Source organism: Ambystoma mexicanum, chromosome 4q, assembly GCF_040938575.1.
Source record: "Ambystoma mexicanum isolate Mex_15411 chromosome 4q, UKY_AmexF1_1, whole genome shotgun sequence".
NCBI classification, from domain to species: Eukaryota; Metazoa; Chordata; class Amphibia; order Caudata; family Ambystomatidae; genus Ambystoma; species Ambystoma mexicanum.
Genome location: NC_090928.1, coordinates 1,170,517,285 through 1,170,539,185, shown reverse-complemented (window position 1 = coordinate 1,170,539,185; position 21,901 = coordinate 1,170,517,285). Strand labels below are relative to the sequence as shown.

The 21,901-nt window shown below is 46.2% G+C and overlaps 1 protein-coding gene across 3 annotated transcripts in view; it reads left to right on the top strand.

The window, feature by feature from the left end:
* DAAM2 (dishevelled associated activator of morphogenesis 2) overlaps positions 1 to 21,901 on the top strand; it is an 858,328-nt gene that overhangs the window by 595,139 nt on the left and 241,288 nt on the right. For all 3 annotated transcript variants that reach the window (XM_069608749.1, XM_069608748.1, XM_069608750.1), the window contains 3 exons: positions 13,865 to 14,003; positions 17,659 to 17,717; positions 19,874 to 20,058. In XM_069608749.1, coding sequence (XP_069464850.1) covers positions 13,865 to 14,003; positions 17,659 to 17,717; positions 19,874 to 20,058 — 383 coding nt within the window. The remainder of the gene's footprint in view (positions 1 to 13,864; positions 14,004 to 17,658; positions 17,718 to 19,873; positions 20,059 to 21,901) is intronic.

Below are 21,901 nucleotides of genomic sequence, written 5' to 3'. Positions count from 1 at the left end.
TGGGAACCCAACCAGAAACAGTGATAACAAACCTGGGAATCCTCATGGACAACAGACTTTCTCTAGAACAACAAGTCAAGGCAATAGGAAGAAACATCTTCTACCTCCTGTTACTAATCAGAAGGATCCTCATCTTCCACACAAAACGCTCTTTTTTTGCTGAACACAACTGCCACACATCCATCACTTCCATAAGACCCGAGTCGGACCACTACCTGATCTCCTTCACCTTAGAAGCTAGACTCCCCACGATTACTGGTAAAACAGCTCCAGCTGCACCCACTAGAAAGAAAAGAAATATTACTCCAGAAAACCCCATCCTCCTATCCTCCCTACTCTAAATTCTATCCCAGACCTGACTGACCCAGCTACTATGGTACAAGTGTACAATGAAGTGATGCTTGCATCACTTGACACCATTGCACCATTGAAGGTCAGAAAGAGCAAACCTTGACAACACCTAAACTCGTGGTTCACACCCCACCTGATAGCCATAAAACAAGAAAAACGCCTAACTGAGAAAATCTGACGATCAGACCCTTCAGACCTTAACAAAAATAACCTGACCTAACTCTCCACCCTATTCAAGAAGGAAATTATCCTAGTCAAACAAACCCCCTACAACACCCGCATCTCCCAAGCCAAATCCAACGCCAAAGAATTATTTGCCATCCTAAAAGAAGTAGAATCCCCTATTCAAGCTCCTGACTCCTGCTTGAAGGATAAAAACTGGTGCACGAGTATACAGAATGCTCTGGCCAACAAGATATAAATGCTCCAGGTGAAAATTAATAATAAAAAAGACACCATTACTACTACGAAGACCAACATCCATGCGAATACTACCAAGACTGACACTAACCCCACATCTCCACTGCAACCCACCCCCACCCCACCGACTCTACTTACCTCCAGCTTTCACTTTCGCAAAGAATCCACCAAAGAAGTGGAGAAAGTTATTCTCTCCATCAAACAATCCAACTGCCATGGTGACCCATGTCCAGCCCAACTCATAAAAGACGCTGCCCGTGAACTCTCCCCGTTCATTACCAAACTCATAAATGCCTAATTCACCTCAGGCACCATACCCTGCAACTTTAAACACTCCTGGGTCCTCCCCCTCCTCAAAAAACAAACTCTTGACCCCAATATCCCTAGTAACTACCGTCCCATAACCACAGTGCCATTCCTCCTCAAAATTCTGGATAAAGTAGCCTACTTACAAATTCAGCACCACCTGGAACAAAATCACCTCCTAGGTGTTCGCCAGTCTGGATTCAGACCCCAGCATGGCACTGAGACTGCTCTCTTAGACCTCAAGGCACAAATAGATACACTAAGAGACAAAGGCAGCACAGCACTTCTACTACTCCTTGACCTACTCCTAGACCTTTCGGTCGCTTTCGACTTGGTAGACCATACAATACTTTGCAACCATCTAGTCTCCGTAGCCTGCTTCTCCCAGGAAGTAGTCGCATGGCTCCAGTCCTTCCTAGATAACAGGACAATGCGAGGCTTTTCGCCCATAGCAGCGGCTGATCCCACACCTATCTCATGCGGTGTACCCCCAGGCTCCTGCGTTTCCCCTACTTTGTACAATATCTTCACAAAGCCCCTTTTCGATTATCTAGATGATCTAGGTATCACCTACACTAATTATGCTGATGATACACAGATCCTCATCCCTTTGACGGGAGATAATTACAAGGATTTGGCCTTTGTAAACAGAGTCTACCTCATCATCCAGGCATGGATGGCCTCCCACGGTCTATGCCTGAATGATGACAAAACTCCTCATCGTAGGTACACCATCCAACATTAAAAAACTAGGCCCTAACTACGCCTTATTTGCAATTGACAACAACAATATCACTGTGGCCAAGGTAGTCAAAACACTTGGTTTCCACCAAGACTCCACGCTTTCCTTTGGCAAACAAGTTACTACTTTGGCCTCAGCCACCTCCTATACTTGCAAGCCCAATAACTGTATCACACTAACGCAAGCCTTAATATTATCTAAATTGGATTATTGCAAGGCCTTATATATTGGCAGCAATAGTCACATCATCTCCAAAATTCAAACTCTCCAAAACAATGCCTTAAGAGCGGCCCTACGTCTTCCTAAAAGGCCCCTATATCTGACCTTAGGTGATCAGTCAACTGGCTGTCTACTAAAGACAAAATCCTCCCCAAAACTGCATCCCTGACACACAAATGCCTCAACCGCACAGCCCCACAATACCTCTCAGACAGATTTAATAGACAAACAGCCTCCCGCCCACTAAGAAAGGTCAATTCCAACCTCCTACTAGTACCTAGATTTAGGCTAACCAAGTCCGGTGGGAGCAGCTTCCCTGTTAAAGCAGCTCAATACTGGAACTCCCTCCCCCCTGCATTAAGGGAAGATCAACCCTACCTACAATTCTGAACTAGCCTGATCCACTGGCTAAAGGAACAGGACGTCTGACCAGACTATACATGTATCCATCCTGCACCCATTGTATATAAGTAACCATACTGCCTTACTATATTTAGGTGTGTCTCTATGCCACACTCTGTACACTGTACACTTTCTTTCTGCCTGCCCATTGTGGCAGCTACACAGCACTGTAACACAGCTGTATCTATCCTTGTACACTTGTAACTGCCTAACATTTTTATGTATGTCACACACACTCCTTTTGCCTGTCTATGATGTCTGTCGTGTCATCTATACAGCGTTGTAACCTAAGCTTGTACATTTGTAACCTAAGATTAACAACCCTCTTATGCAATCGCGCCCGAATACCCTTGGGTCTGGTGCACAATATAAATAATAAAAACAAACAAACAAACAAACAAACAAACAAACAAACAAACAATCATCTCCTTGGTACTATCAAGACAAGACTAATCAAACAGCCTCTACACTCTACCCTGGAATGTCAAAACGTCTCCAAAATACAGCAACAAGAATACTCCTGATAGAAGGGACCACATCGCCCTGAGAAGCCTGCACTGGCTACCAGTAAGAAAATGCATGAACTTTAAAGCCCTCTGCTTGCCCACAAATCACTACGTGGAGAAGGAGCTGAATTTCTGCAAGCTAAAAATCAACCGCTACCAATCAGGAAGAAACCTACGATCGAACAACAGCATCCAAATAGAAAAGGAACACTCCGAGAGAAAGGAAATTCGGCGGATCCGCTCTTGATAGATAGCCAAACGATGGAACTGGGTACAAAAGGAAATAGGAACGCCAGAAGACCAGCTAACTTTCAGAAAACGACTGAAAACCTGGCTATTCAACTCACCGAGACAAGCATAAAAACGCATACCCCCACAAACCATACTCTAGGACCAAAGCAAACAGGGGACAATATGGCTTGAAGAACCATCAATGAAACCACCACACACCCAAAGCCAAACACAAACCAACTGAATACCCCACTCATTTTCTCCACACCAACATACCTCCCACGTACTACACATGCCCAAAACTGCACACAATTAAACATGCAAACCCACACCCATGGCTAACCGAACCACAGAACAAAACAGTTGCAAACAACAAACCAACCAAACACTGGACCCTACCCCTCCGGACACAACTAGCCCAGTGCACTTCCCTGCACTTGCTCGCTCTGAATAGTAAGATCGTTATTTTGTCCTCCCTTGTTTCCCCGCCCTTGTTTTGTCGCAACTAGAAACGTGTGTACAGGCGTGTTATAAATGCCACATCATATCATATCATATCATAACAAAGCAGACCCAGAAAGCTGATACGCACAGATGCCAGTTCCTCCTGGTTCTGCATGCATCAACAGAAGAGCACAACCTCTATTCTATCCCTCTTCACTCACTAACCAACCCCACCCACTTCCTTACAGAGCCATGTGAGCGGTGTATATCATCATAACATCACATCCCAGGTGTCCACTTCTGTACCCCCTTTGAACGTCCCCTTAGAAAAACCTCTTTTGATTTATTGATGGGGAACAACAATTACTGGCGGAAATTGCCTTATGAGGCATCGCCTCACTTATGCACCAATTCCATCAGGCCCATAATCAGGCTGGAGGTAAAAACAAGTGGTATTTTCAAATACTGCTTATTTTCACTGTTCTGCCACAAAAAGGTGAGCATTGGACTTTTAGCCGAGGTGCACTCTTTTTTCCAAGCAAGAGTTCAGTATAAGATCACAGTCCTCGACAGAGTCCCTTTATGTCAAAATGATAGTGAGTTATGCCAGATATGTACAAAGTCGACCACCAGAACGTTTGCTAACAACACAAGGCGATTCAAAACCCAACCACTAGATCACGATTATATCGTTTACGTGTTTTTATTTTGAATTTTGTAAATCGCAGCTTGATTATAAAGATGCTCCAGAGCGAAGCCGAGCGTTCCGGTGCAGCACATTGGGCGCGTGCCGTTTCGGCACCGAGATTTTGGCGCAGTTTCCTTTTAGGCGCACCCTGTTGGCCGCAGGCAGCAGGACGCAGGGACTTGCGCGTCGAGATAGTTATGTTTTACTTAAATATATTGCCAACCAAAGCACATAAAAATGCTTTGGTTGACAGTATATAAGCAAACAGTAGAAGCTCAGGACATGGAGCTGCACTCTAAGTGCACGCTCAATAGGTTGCTGTGTCCCGCATGTTATGTATGCCCGACACACCAGCCAGCCTATTTCTCCATGGAGTCTGCACTTAAAATTCAAACCAATTCAGCCAGGTTATAGCAATACCTTGGTTCCGTGACTTTCCTGGTCATATCCCATTCACCCATCAACATTCCACCACCCCTCCCTTTCAACGCCTCCCCCCTAGAACCGTATGAACACCACCTTCAATGTTTAAGGGGGCTTCAACTCTTCTGAGGAGTGTAGTTCGTTTAACAGTTGGCTCCAATTCACCACCACCCCATCTTCCACCATCGGGTCCGAGGTTTGTTGCAGGATATCTAACTCTGCCATCCCCCCATCTACGGATATCTTCCAACCATTGCACCAAGGACAGGCCCTGGGGCTTCTTCCATGCTATGGCCCCCCTTCTTTTCGCTACTATGGCCATGAATTGGGCTAATTGCTTCTGCACTCTGTGGCGTTTCCCACTCAGCAACAATCCCCATAAACACACTCTCGGGCTCCATTCAAAACTGGAATACAGTAGCCTGTTGATCCTCGACACTACTGTTGCCAGAAGCTGGTAATCATTCCGAACCCCGGTCCAGTCCCACATCTCGGACAGTCGATACTCAAAGTGTTATTCATTGCGTGTCATTTCACAGGAGTTACATACACCTTGTGCAGGACATTGAACTGTATCAATTGAAATCTGCCATTCCTTGAGCCCTTTCGGACCTGTTCCCACATTGCCCCCCTAGTCCGCCTCCAAAATCCGGCCCCCCACGTCCCTTTCCCTCTTGCAAGGGAAACGGCCCGTGCTGCTCCTGATAGATTCGGGCAATCCTGGAACCCTCCCACACCCCCCTGCGCAAGCAGGACTTGCATCAATGGATTTGTAGCGGGTTCCTCCGGGATGCCCGCCCACATTACGCCAAGCGATTACTCATTGCCCCGTAGGCAAGGAACTGCCCTCTAGAAATCCCGTATCACTGGCCACATCGGCCGGAGTTGCTTAACAATCACAGACTTGGACGCCCCTTTCCTGGGCTTGTACTTCTGCATTATAAATGAGGATGTGCCTCGCTGCTTACCTGCAGATCCTGCGCCCCTTGACGCCGAGGGGAGAACATAGAATGCAGCGCTACACAGCGTCTGCAAGGGACCTTATGACGAGGCTTCTGTCCTGCTGCATGAGAGGAAAAGCTTTAGCGACCGATGTCATGGACTACACTCAAAAGTGAAGAGACGGGTGAAATGTACAATGTTAAGTTTAAATACAGCGCTTCACACTGAGATACTCCAGCTTCTAGTCACACTGATAATAGGTACACGTGTTGCCTAACTCGGGGGTATATAAGGAATCAAAGTGAATGGCTGCGTTGGCCCTGCTGGGATTGAACCCTGGGACCTGCAGGGTGAGGTCAGGGCCACGTGATCAGCTTGCCCTAGTAGGTGTAGTACATTAACGGGGGAACTTACTTCTAACCCTCGGTTGCCCATTGCCCTGCTGTTCCCTCTGCTCCTTACCCCCTCCTCCCACCCCTGCATGTGTGCTGTTCTGCCATTGTCTGGAGGGTTTTTTCCTTCACTGGGAGGGGGCTGCCTGGGCCCTGTTCCCCCTTCTCCCTGTGGTAAAATAACCACAAAACGAATGCTGCGGTAAAATGACCCGCCCTGGGCACCATAATTCCACAGGGCGATAACTTGCTTACACCCAAGATCAAGTGTCAAGTGGGAGAGCGGGGGGGGGAGGTTAGGGGGGGGTTGGTGGGGCGAAGAGCCTACTTTCCCTGGTTTCACAGTCTGACAACTTAACCACGAGACCATGAAGCAGACTGCCCCCCTCCCCCTTTCACGCCGCGCCCTTCCAAGAGACTGATCAGCAGTGGAAACGCCCCCCACCCCCTAAAGACGCCCGTACACAGCACAATGGCTTCTCTCTGCAGTGTTGTGCTTAAATTGAGGAGGACAGCATTAAGCGCTCCACCGATGGAGCAGGGGGCGTCACACCAGTGTGAGTGGAGCGCAGAGGGCAACTTGAACCCGGCTGTGGCAAAAAGCCCAGCTCACCACTTCCCGCCGCCTCGAGGGGCCACGCGAGCAGCCTCGCGGTGTTATCCCTGCACTCGAGCGACCGCACGCAGGCATTCTCAAGCATAGAAGCACAATTCAATTCAATATTGAAAAGCATTTTTGAAATTCCACTCCACAGCATTGCAACAGTCGTCGTGTAAGTGTTTCCCTGATCTTGACGAGCAGTCATTTGGTGTGACATCTCAGTGACTTGGGGGGTTGGGGAGAGGCACCAGTTAGCGCAGCCAGCGGGTTGTTTTCCAGTTTTCTTCAGTCCTGCCACCCTCAAAAAAAAAAAAAAACAAACAAACACCCACCCACACGCCCCCACCCACACCCCACCCCGAGACTCACCCCACCCCTCCCCACCCCCCCTCCGACTTCTGAGCAGGTCTCTAAGTCCAGCAGTGTCTCCAGGGTGTGCCCTCTGCCTTGTCCGTTCGGATGTGTACGATCTGCCTGCAAACGTTTTGTTTGCGGGCAAACTGCCCGCATGAAAACTGCTCAGGTCCCTGTTTTGACCGTTCATTGAAAACGTGGGCCCGGGCAATTTGTGTCCCCTGCCTCCATTGTTAGGGATGCGGGGGGAACCCCTGCAACCCTCTTTTGACCTACTTACCTGTACTTGAGGAGCGGGGGATACCCCCCAGCCCGTGCACCTCCTGTTCAGGTAAATAGGTCAAAATGATAGGTCAAAAGTAACACATATAATTAGGTCAAAATGACCTAACGACCAAATGCAAACAATCAGATTGGGTAATTCCGTCCGTTCAGATGGGAAAGGAAATAGTGACATTATACTGTGCCGCCGCAATACACCACGCATGTGTGGACTCAATTACTTAGGGGCTACTTACATGCAACGGTGATTATATAGACCAGAGGGCACACCAAGGGCACTTTGTTTACCTCCTACAGTGGACGAGGTACAGGGAGGAGGATGCCAGCCTGTTTCTTTCTCCTGGGTTATTTGCTGGGATGCAATGGTCCACTGATTGCTGGTGTCCTTCATTCATTGTCATTCAGTCTTTCACTGGCTCATCTCCCCCGACTTTGGGGGCCCAATCAGACCTCATATGTTCATCCACTGTCAGTCTTCAAGAGCCTCGCAATGTCTTTCTCACCAGGTGGCGTGCCTCAGAGCAAGGGCTAGGAGCTCCACTTCTGCATCTGGTGCTTGACCGTGGAAGAACACTTCCTAAGAAATTAGGTTGTCAACCTAAGAAGGGGATAGGCTTCCAGGGTTGCGGATGCAACTACCCTGGGAAGCATTCTTCTAGGACTCACCCACGCTGGTTTATCCAAGGCCCACGCGCGTGTTAGAACTGTCCAGAGAAATCTTTCTTGGAAGAAGCGTATTATCCATTGCATTTCTATAGCTTCTACTGTTGCGAGGGTTCGTTCCTCTCGGTTGGACTTCAGGGCCAGCTCCCTCTTGCCAAGCTTCCTTTAGCACCAACCACCCTGTGATTTTAATGTTGCTGGGCTCAATTATTCCTTTGTGAAGGCTGTCTGTTTGCCTCAACTAAAAGGGCGCAGGTAATGACATGATGCATCCACTTCCTGTGCTAACGCGCTCTTCCGTAATGAGGTAGTGGTCATGGGAGCTTTTCCTCAGTGTCTGCTGAGCATTGTGTCTGACAGCCGCATAAATCAATCTCTCTTGCTTCCACTCTTCTTTCCAAGAGAGAAGCCATGCTCTTCAGTGATCAGCTCCCATCATCTTGATGTTAACAGGACTCTTACATAATGCACAGGCTGGACCGGGAGCTCCATGAATCTTGTTGGCCGAGATCCCCGCTCTGGATCGGATCCAGGTCCTTGGGCAATCACGAGCTCTGGATAGCTTTAGGCATTCCTCGCAGCTGTGTGATCAAGAAGAAGCCAATGAGTGAATGCTTTATGACCAATGCACTGGGAATGAAAGCTTCATTTGTGGGTTTCCTAGAGCATTGCAGCTCATGGACTAGTCGCAGTAGTAATTTTGGCCACTGTCCATTCTATTGGAAAAGCTGCTGGATTTCAGCATTGACGAGAATGGATGTTTTTGGCCGGGTCGCACTTTCCACTGGGTTTCGTTGAAGCCTTGCTTGACCCCATGCTTCAACCACCATCCTGTTGTCCTTCAGTTGCGAAATCTGGTGGTAACGAATCCCAAACTGGACAGACATCTGCAAATCAGGCACGGTTGAGAAGGTTTTCTCCACCTTGAGTGTGCGTTACCACTCACTCATTCACTCACGCTTTGGTCCAAATGTAAGAAATTGACGAGTTACTAAAGAGGCTCTAGAACACTTTTGGCTTTTTTATTTAATGCATAGGTTTTGGGTGATGAAAACACAAACCTCTAGAAGTGGGCGTGTAGCCATTTAAGGAGCTCAGGGTTTGCTCAGCTTTGTGGGGGTGGGGGATCTGGGTTACACTATAATTGGCTGAGCAGTCTTTAAGCTTGTGTCCTTGGATGTGTCTTCAGATTCATTCTCGAGAGGGCCTTGAGCAAGCATGGTAATCCGGGGAATCCACAGCCTCGCTCACGAAGCATCTCAGTGTTTCTCTTGCCCTCTCCACTGGGAAATGGCTTTTTCTAGCTCCATGTCTCAATTGCAGGAAAAGGAAATAGGGGTCAGAATTGCAAAGTAAGCCTCTTCTTCCCAGTACACATGACTGGTGGACATGAGGTAACCAGCCTCTCAGTAAATACACAGTTAGAATTGCACTGTATTCTGCCTGGAGCCAAGTATCTTTCTCTCTCTCTCTCGCTCTCTCTCGCTCTCTCTCTCTCTCTTTCTCTCTCTCTCTCTCTCTCTCTCTCTCTCTCTCTCTCTCTCTCTCTCTCTCCCCTCTTTCCTTTTCGCCTTTCCTTAATTATACTTATACTAGCTCGCAATATCGCTCTCTCTCTGTCTTTCTCTCATGCTCTCGCTCCATCTCCCCTTCTTTGTCTGAAAGTATCTCCCTCTCTACATCTCCCATAGTTCCTTTTTCCTCTTCTCTTCCTTTTCGCGCATTCTCGTGTTCTATCTCCACCGTTCTGTCTTCTGTTTCCTCTGCCTCCCTTTTTTTCTTTCAGTCTCTCAATTTCTATCCACACTCCCTTGCCTGCTTTTTTCCTCTCTTACACACATACACTGGTCCTTCATCTGAACCATTTCCCTCTTCTCGTTACACTTTCTCCGAGCCTGCCCCCTCTCACTCTTCCTTCATCTCTCTCTATCCCTGTCTCCTTTCTATCTCACTTTCTGTGACAGAATGCCATCTGTGAGGCTATTCTGTACTGAGCTTTTTTGTTTTTTCTATGCAAGTTAAAGGTGGTTTCTCCGCAGGAAATTATGTTCTGCTCAGCTGAACAGACACACTTTCCACGTGTTCTCTGTTGCTAAAAAGGAGTGGCAGCGATTACACCAGATTTTAAGCTCTGTAAATAGGTAACATAGTCAGTGAAATTCGTTAGGACGTTCATTCAACCCCCGTGTTTTCTTCGCTGCACTTTTTGCCGAATATCTTTTAATAAAAAAACATCGAAAAATATGCGGCCTGTGGGGAGAGGACATATAAGGGGTAGCGTGGGGTGGTGTAGAGTGATACATAATAGGGGTGAGGGGTGGGGGAACACCCTCAAATAAAATGAAAAATGCAATGATTTCTTTCGGAAAATAATTTCGTCAAAAAGTTCAGAAAAAAAAACCGTCGAAGAGTGAACATAGAAACTGAAATTCATGGGGGGTTCAGGTGCAGCACTACGGTGCACTTTCTACAAACACACTATTTGCCACTTGAAACACACACATATCAGGTTTCTTTAAATGTGCACTATGTACATATTTTTCATGTTAGGTTTCATTTTGTCAGCTCATTTGGCACTAAGGGAACAACTTGATATCATACAGACATCTATCAACAACTCTTACTATCTGAATCTAATATTTAAGAAACATGGCCCGAAAGATCTGCATGACCGGGGCACTAAAAGCATTTTTTTCTGTCCCAAAACATTTCAGGACAGAAACAAAAAAATCGACCAAGAAAATGGTCGCCGGGAGCGGCCATCGGGAGTGGACGCACTGGGTATACTTCTGTTCCCAGTGCGTCCACTCCTGAAAAAAAAGACAAGGTAAGTGGCGTTGGGGTTGGGAGGGCGGAAGGGAGGGTGGGGGAATGGGAAAAAAAAGAAAAAAGTACCTGTGGGGACGATGTAATCCTCCAGCCGTGTGGAGGCTCGGAGTGGTGATGGCCCCACTCCGGAGTCTCCACATGGCTGGAGGCTGCCATCGTCACCCACCAGTGACAAAGCAGGCTAAAGGTAAGTGGGTGGGGAGGGGGAAAGGTTTGGAGAAAAAAAAAACGTACCTGAGTCCCTGGCGGGGAGCGAAGGCAGTTTCTCAGCCGTGGAGGCTCGGAGCAGGGATGGCCCCGCTTCGAGCCTCCTCATTGGCTGAGGGGCTGCCACGCCACCTACCAGGAAAAATGCCAGTGGAATCCCAGCCGAGGGATTCCCGGCCAGGTAATTAGTACCCAGCGAGGGCCAATCAGAATTGCTCTCTCTTTCTGATTGCGCCCTCGCTGGGTACTAATATCAAATAAGGGAAGGTATGATGTGCAGAGCATAATAGCTTACACATCACGTTTTGTCTGGCACAAAATAACAAATACCACATTATTTTAATTATTTTGTCCGGATCTGTTTTGAAATATTGAATCAAATCTTATTATTTGAGGTTTAAACAGCGCACACATTATTTTGAGTACACACTTAACATTTTGATAATGTTTAATTCAGTAGTTTTTTAATATATATTATTTTATACAAAACACGATCACATTGTTTTTAACAATATCAAACAAAATGTGTTAACACAACAAGGGACAATCATATGTGAAGAGAAACAGGACAAAAGTGACACACAAATGAACTCTAATATTAACAGGACAGTCTACCTGAAGTGTTCTAAAATCAACACAGCTTATTTGTAAAATAGTACACGATCGATGCACAACACTGCGTTTCGGCGGAAATAAAAATACTGCCTTCTTCAGGACCAAGAACCCAGATTCCCTAATGTTCCAAGTGACCTAGTACGGATGGAGCTAGTCATATGCCGTAAAAGGATGAACCTGTAGTATGCACAGAAATAAAGTTATGACCAATATTACTTTGACCTTTTTTGAATATGAAGATGAAAAACCGGTAGCGGTTTTTCATCTTAAAACACAATAATGTTTTCAAATGTCTCATGTATGGTGCCAGCATCCTGGGATACTATACACTGGAGACAAGCTTTAGAGAAAATACTATCCTAACAAAGATGGCCAGAGCAATATGAAGAGAAGTGAAGTTATAGCCAATTTGAATTTTGCTCTGTCAAAATATTATCTAAGCAATTTGCTTTCCACTCATTGGCTGGTCAGATGAAAGGGGCATCTTCTGGTTGGATTTCACTCTACTCTGCAATGATAATAATCTGATAACGTATCATAACGTAATAGTTACTGAGCAAAATATTTTATGGATTTTAAAATCATGGACCCAGACAAATTATGGGTAAGCATTTTTATCGGTGAGACTTGCAACAATAAGATTCCTGTCAGACTTACAACTAAGCGCATAGTTGGAATAATAGTAATGACACGGAAAACCTTAAAAGTTCTAACCGGGTGCTCTGTGTAGAAAGATACTTGTAATTGTTAAATAGTTGGAGGAACTCAAAAGGTGTATGAATGCCGATTGTTATTAGCGTTTTGTCTGAGAATTCGGTTGTTGATATAGACCTATTGATAAATGCTTGTTTTTTAAGACAATTGTATTTGCAGTTAACCTTGTTTAAAAATGAATGATTAGCTGGCTATATACACAATTTAATTATATATCTGTAAATGTTAGTATTGACGATGATGAGTTAACAAGCACTAATGTTATTTAAGGATGCAGACATGTGTTATTAACTGTTTAGGTGAAGCACGAGCTTATATGTTTTTAGTTTCCACTTTTGATTGTGTTAATTGTGATGAATATATATGAATGATTATTTTGCCATCCGTGCCCCATGCTTGTGCTGCAGAGAGAAGCACCAACAAGCCTGTGTGAGGCAGTTACTCTGTTGAAGAGACTAAGGCAGTGGACCTGTGGACTAGGTGGCCTCTCTCCCTAGTAATCTTGGGTAACCTGATCACCTGACCTTTACCTGGGGCCCCAGAGAGTTGCCCCAAAACATTTTGATATGACCAATTTAATGTTGTGTTTTCACTGATTTATTCATGCCTGCCTTTTCCCCTCTTGAGTTACAATATCCAGAGTGTACAGTCTCTATATATATATCTAGCCTGCATTATCTGTGTGGTTACCTAAGAGGGGTGTTTTTTGGTTTTATGTGGTATGTGTTTAAGTGAAGTACATAATTTATAGACCCTTGCTTGGGCACTTCTTTTATTTTCATCGCTACCCTACAATTGTTGTTTGGAGGCATAGGCCGCTGAATCACACCTGGGAAGAGTATCGACCCATGCTTCCTGTGTAGAGGTGATAAGGTTTACCATTACTGTGGTCTCTGCAGGGGAGAGGCTAGGTGGAAGCCTAGTGCAACATGTAACTAGGAGTCCCAGTCATGGCATTCCAGTAGTCTAAGTGACTAGTAACTATGGTCCCTATTACCACTTAACACTTGCATAGGGACATTCATGGACAAATCCTCTATATAGAATGGTGAATATGGTTGTAAAATAGAGAGGAATGGTAAACAGAAAAAAATTAAAAGTAGTGGAATGCCGTTCCTGACCATTCCCGCTCACTTTATTCACTGATCTCAGTCCTCCAACTATTAGGGTGACCCTAGCCAGGAGACAGGCACCTATCTGCTACTATTTATAAATACAAAATCCTATCACCTCCTGCCTCTGTCTTGAGTTTAGTAATCAAAGGGCTATGAAATCAATGTGGGCTGCCCATGGACACGACCCCTATTACATCAAACCACAATCATCGACTGTAGTTAAACCAAACCACATATTTGTGAGGACAGGCTAGGGAATGGACAGATTCAATGAGTCATGACTATTGGTGGCAGTGATGTTCATGGCATGGCCTGTCGAACAGGCAGCGGGGCATGTTAAGGTGTTGCCATGTAAAACGTCCTGTATGGCGCACATTGATGTGATATGTGGAACCTATTTTTTTTTAATCCCATACAGATAAGAGAAATGGGGGCAACTTCCAGCAGTGGCAACTCTTTGACCGGATACTCCAACAGATCGTCCTGCAGGATGAGCGAGGGGAGGACCCCGATGTGGCGCCACTGGACAACTTCAACGTCAAGAACATCATCAAGATGTAAGCTGTGGCGGAGGCAGTTTTGGTTGCCAGGGGGCACGGATCATAGGGTGCCAGCGGGTGGCTGGGAGTCACAATGGGCACCAGGAGAGTGCCCGGGTGGGGGGCGTCCACCTCCTCTGCCCCCACCCTTGCTCTACCACTGAATGTAAGCATCGTCCTCCAATGGGACAGTTTCATCTGGCATGGGTGCTGGCTTTCCTATGTCTAGTCTAATGCTAAATTGCTTGGGTGCAAACAGTCCCCAATTCCTCAAGTTTGAGGCTCAAGGTAGGGTGACCATATATAGAAAATGTTTAAAAAAACGGGACAGGCCATAAAAATAGAAGCCGGACTACAGTAAATTCACATACAACTGTAGTCCTACTTCTATGTCGCTGACCTGTTTCGGTGGGCGGGGAGAGTGTGTGCTCACAGGCACACTCATTTCATTGGTGGAGAGCACAGGGGAGGGCAATGGGGAGGAAATGGGGGCGTGAAAAGCATTTCACGCCCCCATTTGCACAGGAAGATCTGTGCCGGGACCCGATTTCGGGATTTCGAAATCAGGACCCGGACCGTAGCCACCCACATTTGAAAACTCTGGACGACGTTTATAATATTAAAAAACTCCTGGGACGGCGGGTGATTTCCCCGGACTGTCCCGGGAAAACCGGGACGCCTGGTCTCCCTAGCTCAAGGTGGCCATGATGAATTAAAGGGGTGAAGGTGGCTACCAGTCAAAGTGCTATCTCAAAGTATCAGGGACATCTATATTATGCTAAGTTCAGGGCGGTCTGCCTGTTCACTAAAGTCCTGAAGTGGGTTTAAGCTGAAATCAATAGTCGGGTCTATCTCCTTAGGCAGCAGGGCTGTGTGGTGCTGAGACTTACCCAAGTGTCTCCACACATGCCGTACAATGTGGCACAGCATGGCAACACGGTACAGTGTGTGTGTCAGTAGTGAATATAATAAGCCAGGCCATGCTGTTTGCACAAGACTGCTCAAGATGCCCACTTGCTTCAGTCCAGGGATGGGGACTTCACTGGACGCGGCCAGAGGACTATGTGGTTCAAGGTGTCCTGCATGGTGGTCACAGGAAAATGGAGGTGGGTAGCAGTCATCATTGCGGCTAGTATGCCGGGCCGTGGCCTAGAAAGGACATTGCCATGAGGACACGCACAGTGACTTTCCACTAAGTTCCCTGCACCTCTGCTCACGTTTGGAACACAATGGGTTGCAATGGCGATGTTTGGCCTCACAGTAGGGGTAGCATATTTCAGAGCCCTTTAGTACACAGCCATTCAGAGTTTTTGGCTGCAAAAGGCAGATACATGCCCGAATCACCAGTACTGTTACTTACGATTACACTCCATAGAATAGGGAGTTACCGGTGTCTCTGATGCCTGTAATATCCCAGTAACACTGGGATATCGGGTGGCGGAGACGGTACGGTAGTACCCCGGTATCCCGCTGGAATTACCAGCGAGATACTGGGGAACTCATTATGAGCCCCAATGTGTTTCATATTGCTAGACGTTTGGGATTTGAGATGTCTATGTCCTCAAATGTATAGAGAATGTTTGCAATACCAAAGAAATATTTGATACAGCGGTGAAGCAGTGAGTAATTAACTAAAGAAAACGCTCATCAAAGTATAACAAATATGTACAATTGAGATTTAAAGATGGAGGCTTTTCATGTCAGAGTACACAAAAAGGTGTTCCTTGTACGAAATTGTAAGTACAACTTATGCTATTTAGATGTTGTCTTAAGTGGGGATTTAATCACATATTTTTACAGATCTATGTTAACTGTATATATATTGTAACATAAGCCCTGTGAGGATTCAGGGTCTCAATGATGCCAAAATCGAAAAAAAGAAAAGAAAAAGTAAATAGAGTATACAACAAATTGTTTTTTATTTTTTTGCTGGGGTTCGCGTAACTAGTTAGCATGGAGGAGTCTTGTTCGCTATTGGAATTAACCAGACAAATCGCTCCACCAACTCAAAACGGCCATGCACCACCACCCACAGAATCTGGCCGGGTGAGGTTTTCCGTGTTTCATGACACACCTGTGTCCTGTGATGAAAAATGTGTTCGTTTTGGAAATAAATAAAGTCTTGCATACAGTTTCATAACATGGGGGTCTGATTTCTTAGAGAGTCGCGTTGGATCGCCAGTGGTTGCGTACTAATTCTTGTCTATTGCGCTGTCCCATACACATGGTGGAAGGGCAAGGAATAGGGAGCGCCCCGCTGCTGCTCTCGTACATGACGCGTCAGTCTCCCGCTACCAATGGCATGGGTTTAGATCTCGCACGGGGCCAGCCCCAGTAATATCTCCCAGTGCTATATTATGCAAAGATGCCGGATTTTGCTGGTCTTTTTACTGGTGGTACTGGTTGTGCTAGCAGGGACAGCTGTTTGGTGGAGCCCTGTAGATCTCTCCTGCCACCTGTGGAGACGCATAACAGGCCACCACAGGTTTTGCATTGCGTAGGTCTAATGTCGTGAAAACAGGCACGCCAGCATCAGAAGAAAGGGATTAATGATGCAATTCCTCATTAAGAGGAAAGGCAACTGGCTGGTATGGAATGTATAGGGGCCGGGGCCACGTTTTTGTATCTTGTGTTTAGGTTATTGTTTTGGAAACAAGGAGACCCATATGTGGGTGTGGAAGCTGTTTCACGGGGTGCATCACATGGGTCAGTGTGATATCATTTCCTGTACCCTCTGAACCCATGTTTCTGTAACTGTAAATAGGTTGTGCTTAAACCATCTGCACATACTTTTTCATAAATGAGGCATCCACTTGTGCCTTTTCTCTGTGGACACCACTAAACAGGATATTGCAGTCGTGCAAACCCTAATGGGCCATATGCGGGTGAGAGGAGTATCCTGAACTCCTCCCACCCAGGCGCAGCTCGCCCATGGTGACATTCCCAGGGCAGGGTGCATGCTAGGAGGTCTTCAGCTCACCTCTGAACCACCAGTCCAGTATCACACCAACAGGTGTTCCCCACTTCTTAAAACATCAGAATCTTATGAAAATAAACCCACATTTGCCCTAGTCTGCCTGCCACACTAAATTTGCATTAAATCAGTGGTCTCCAAATCCAGATCCCGCAAGCAAAATCCACCTCATGTTTTCAGCATAGCCACCAAAATATATTTGAATACAGTCGATCTAAATGGGAGTTCTTTACATGGGAAGTGTTCATCCTGAAAACCTGGTGTTTGGGGATATTTGGGACTGGATTTAGAGATCTCTGCATAAAATTCTCATTCGAAGCCAAAAAATACACATAACCCGCAGGTGAGTTTAATCTTCCACCACAACAGTGGCCGTTTCGTACCAAAGGGAAGCTCTCTCTGCCCTCACCTCTGATCTGGCAGCTAATGCTTACCCCTATGCTAGCTTGGTTCCTCCATAGTCAACCCTCTTCCCACCCCCCACCTCCATTGTGTGCTTTTCTGGTCTGCCTGGCCCTCCAAATAACTGATGAGCCTCAATTCTGATAAGCCCACTTGGGGAGTGGGGGGAGGGGTGGTTAATAATGCAATGTTGCACCAGAATGGAAGCTATGTTGGAACAGGAACAGTTGTTACTCTTCAGTAGAACACGTGTTCACTGTTCTATTACTTTAATGGGTAACCATTTTCTGTTTTCAGGTTGGTGAACGAGAATGAAGTGAAACAGTGGCGGGAACAAGCGGAGAAGTTTAGAAGAGGTGGGTATAAGTTATGTTCTGTGTCGCGCGCGCTGCGTTTCCAACCAGCAGATACACAGAGATCTCATTGCTATCCTCAGGGTATTTTGTTTATTTTTCTATCCGAGTAAAACACCTGGATTTCACATTTTAAAAAAATGTGGGTGGGTTCATGATGTGAAAGAAAACAAACATTTTGCAGAAAACAGGGTCTTCCTTTGTTGGTCAAATCTTAATGGTGACCATTACAATTCTGAATTTTAAGTTCCTAATTCACTGGTTAACATCTAATATTGGTACATTTCGATCTAAAAACCGATGTGAAATAAATGCATCCTGTGGACAAGTGGGCATACATCTTCAGTCTCTCTGCTACCATTCTGACTGCGCTTCGAAGACCGGCACCAGCTTCCGTCCTCCTGCTGATCAAGGGTGGGAATTGGAAAAGAGCTGCTGCAGTCTACACACACATACACACATACACACACACATCGTGAATGTTCCATCATGGAGAGGCCTTGCTGGCGTGGCTCTCAGAGGGTGGATTGCACTCTCTTTCGCCTGTTCCTCTCTCTTTAGACGGCCACTCCGTGGCTTTGCCACTTCTGACAATTTGGCCTGGCAGTCCCAAATTATATCTCGGGGAAAATGCAGGGGTTCCCAAAAACCACACCAATATATATCTCGCGCCTCCACAATCAAAGTGTTGCCTGAGCACATCTTGGGGTAAGCACTCCTCCACGAATCCATTCAACTTGCTTGTGTTGCTCACACCTTTCGGAATCCTGCACCCCCTCACTCTCTGTGCCTTTTCCTTTTCCTCCCCACAGACTCAGTTATAGTCTCGCCTGGCAGAAGCGCACAATGCACCATTTCTCGGTCAAGGTTACTGGCACTGTAAGACCACTACAGTGGTGTGGTTTTGGTGCCGTATAGATGATTAATAACGTAACATTACTCTGGGTACACCTTGCCCTGTGGCAGCCACTCCTCTGGCACAGCTGGGCTTTTTGGGAGGGTGTTTTCTCCACTTGTTTTGTAAATCAGGGCTAGGATCACACAGCCCACTGTTTTCCCTAGATCCTCAAAAACACATATTTCAAGAAATAATTGGAATCATGGGTGCTACCAATTGTTGGGCTGAAATTTGTCAGGCATTTTAATAAGACATGCCACTTTTAAAAAGGCTACAAAGTAATGAATTCTCTTTCTCACAAGGTATCTGTGTTTTTTAAAAATATTTCATAATTGCCTTTTATTTTTACATGTTGCATCAGATGAGCAAGCAGGTGGAAACCTTGTTCTAAGTGGATGTTTTTAGTTTGAAGTCCAACGCTTGATAAAGGTAGAATGACCTTGTGCAACATGTGCCACTGGATACCATATCAGTGGGCCTCATTATGAGTGTGGCGGTCTAGAAATAAGGGGGCCGGTATGTTGCTACCGGCACCCTTATTTCTAGACCGCCACACTCCGACTTTGCGAGCGGGGGTGTTTAGGCCCGGAAGGTCTGACCTGCCAGGCGCAACGGCACCCGTCCGCAGCGTTGTCCCGAAAGCACCGGCTCCGTTGCCTTTCGTGAACCCATTCCCGTGGAGTCCGTTAATGAGGACTTGTAATGTCCCGGTGGCACCGGGAAGTCAGGCAGCGGATTTAGTGTTATGAGGACGGCAGAAACTCGCCGGTACCACCGGCGGATTACCGCTGTCCTCGTAATGAGGCCCGGTGTCTAGTGAGAAGCAACGAAAGGTATTCTGGGATTACACCTGCCCGATCATTCTTTGCATAAACATTTATTATGTGATTTCATGAAAGACTTGTAGTAGTACATCCCTTCTTCGAAAACTGAGTGCCTGCACAGAATTGAAAGCCATTTAAACCACCATTTTATGAATTTATGGTCTTGTTACATGTGGTTCCAGATCTGAAGGCAGGTGCTTCTTTGGAGCCTTGTGTCTATCCACCTCAAAGTGTTCTCTCGTCTGTTTGATGCCCTCATGAAGTTCTCTTCCTGGCAGCCAATTTAGGTTCTAGAACTTTACATCTAGACTTGTTTGGGTTTTAAGGGATTGTGGGATGTTTCTGCATTAAGTTCCATCACTATCTCTTAATGAATAAGCAGGGAGGAAATGGCCCCCCAGCTAAACAGGAATGACTCTGTGTCCTCGCCTCAATAGAGCATGCCGAACTAAGCACCCGACTGGAGAGGAAGGAGCGGGAGTGTGAGACGAAGACGCAGGAGAAGGATGACATGATGAAGGCGCTGAACAAGATGAAGGACAAACTGCAGAGAGAGTCCCTGGAGCTGCGCCAGGCCCGTGACCAGATGGCGGAACTCATGGCCCAACTGAATGACCTGCCGGTAGGGCGTCTTCCTTTTTACCTCCTCTATTCACGTGCACATGTGTATGTACGTCACTCAGAACCAGGATGGTTGAAAAAGACTAGATGCTGTTATTCACTCTGTCGCTGGTCGCTTACGCCGAAGCATTGTCCACAGTTCCTTTATATAAAGGAGCCGTTCCCATATCTGCTGTCATGACCTGTGGTAGAGTCCCTGTAAGGATGCAGTAACAGTCAGGTGCTTGAGCATTGCAAGGCACAAGGACTTTCAGCCAGACCACACCACGTTCTAGGGATTCAAGGGTCAACCCCCAAGTAGATAGACCCATTATCCAGTATGACAGAACCCGGTTAGGTGAGAATACCAGGATTGGCACTCAGATCACCTGTGTTCGCAGTAAATATATTATTAACTACCCCACATCTCCAGCCTAAAAATTGGGTGTCCAATTACTTGAGTATTTCCAGTGCCTCGGCTCCCGCCAGCACCTTCCGAAGCCTGGGCCTGGTTACTCTTTATGTGGCCCTCCAGATGCTTTGGACTACAACTCCCATGATCATTTAGTACTGAATGGATGCTCACATTACAAAATAAATGAAACTAGAAAACATACTGCAGACAAGGAGTGTCTAGCCTGACTCATCAGTCTCTTGGGGTAAGAGGGCTTCAACTTGAAAGAGTCCTACGGCAAAATAGAGGAAAAGATGCGGGTAGGAAAAGGGCACCACGAAGCGACTGTGCCCACGGGTGACTCTTCCAAAAGAACCATAAATAAATGTATATGGAGTCCAAATGTTGGCCTGCATCGAACATAAGGTAACCATTTCGTATTTTTACATGACCACCTTTGCGATTTTCCCCTTTAAACCTTGTTCTAAACCCCGAGCCCCTCATGAAAGTGGTATCCCTCGCCTCCCCTTTTCTAACTACCACTTTAAACCGCAATACCACAGAACCTCAAAATGGTGCGTGACCCACCCCATGCCTCTACTTACCCATCGCCTAAACTCCCTTTCATCACCTCACTTGATATGAACTACCATCATGTGAAGTGAATATTATTTTTAATAAAACTGTTATTACTTGACCTTTTCATGCAAAATGAATTAGTGAATTGTTATGACCTGCATATGTTACTGTGCATGTTTTTATCCTTCATAATTATTTTAAAACGACATATGTATGAATGATTTATAAAACATTTTTTTAAATCATGATTTATTTAGACACTAGATATTTTTTGTTTGCGTCCTCTTCACGTGCTGCTCTGATTGGTCCCAAAAAGTCCCGCCGGTCCTGAGTTTTGCCAGTATTTTATTTGCGCCCAGCCTGGAGAAATGAGGGAATTGAATGACATTTTCACACGTTGCACACGTTTTGCCCACACACCAGAGGCCACTTTATGCCCACCGCATGTGCCCCAGCCCTAATGGGTACAAACAGTATGCGTCTCAGGCAGGGCTGTAATGGATAGTAACGCCACCAGCAATTAACGCCTGTGGTGGCCTTTCCTTTGACAATGGTCCCTAATCCATGCACCTCAAGACAAGTGACAACCTACTTTTGTCACTAGTTTGTCAGTAATTGAGTTGAATGGATGGTTTGCAGTGTCTGGGTGGGTGCACAAGAAATGGAAATCGCAGAGAAAGGGGTTTTGTGTCGAGTCGGACCAGGGTCTAGGTTCAGGGCCCACCTAAATGATCAGCGGAAAGAACTGAAGGCCAGCGTGGCCGCCTTGCGTTCATTTGATTGTACTGTCATTTTTATGTATAGCGCTTTGGAGTAAAGCGCCTTGGAGTGAAGCGCTCAATAAATGCCAAATAAATCCAGATCCAAATGTGGAGAATCTGCCATAGCTTTG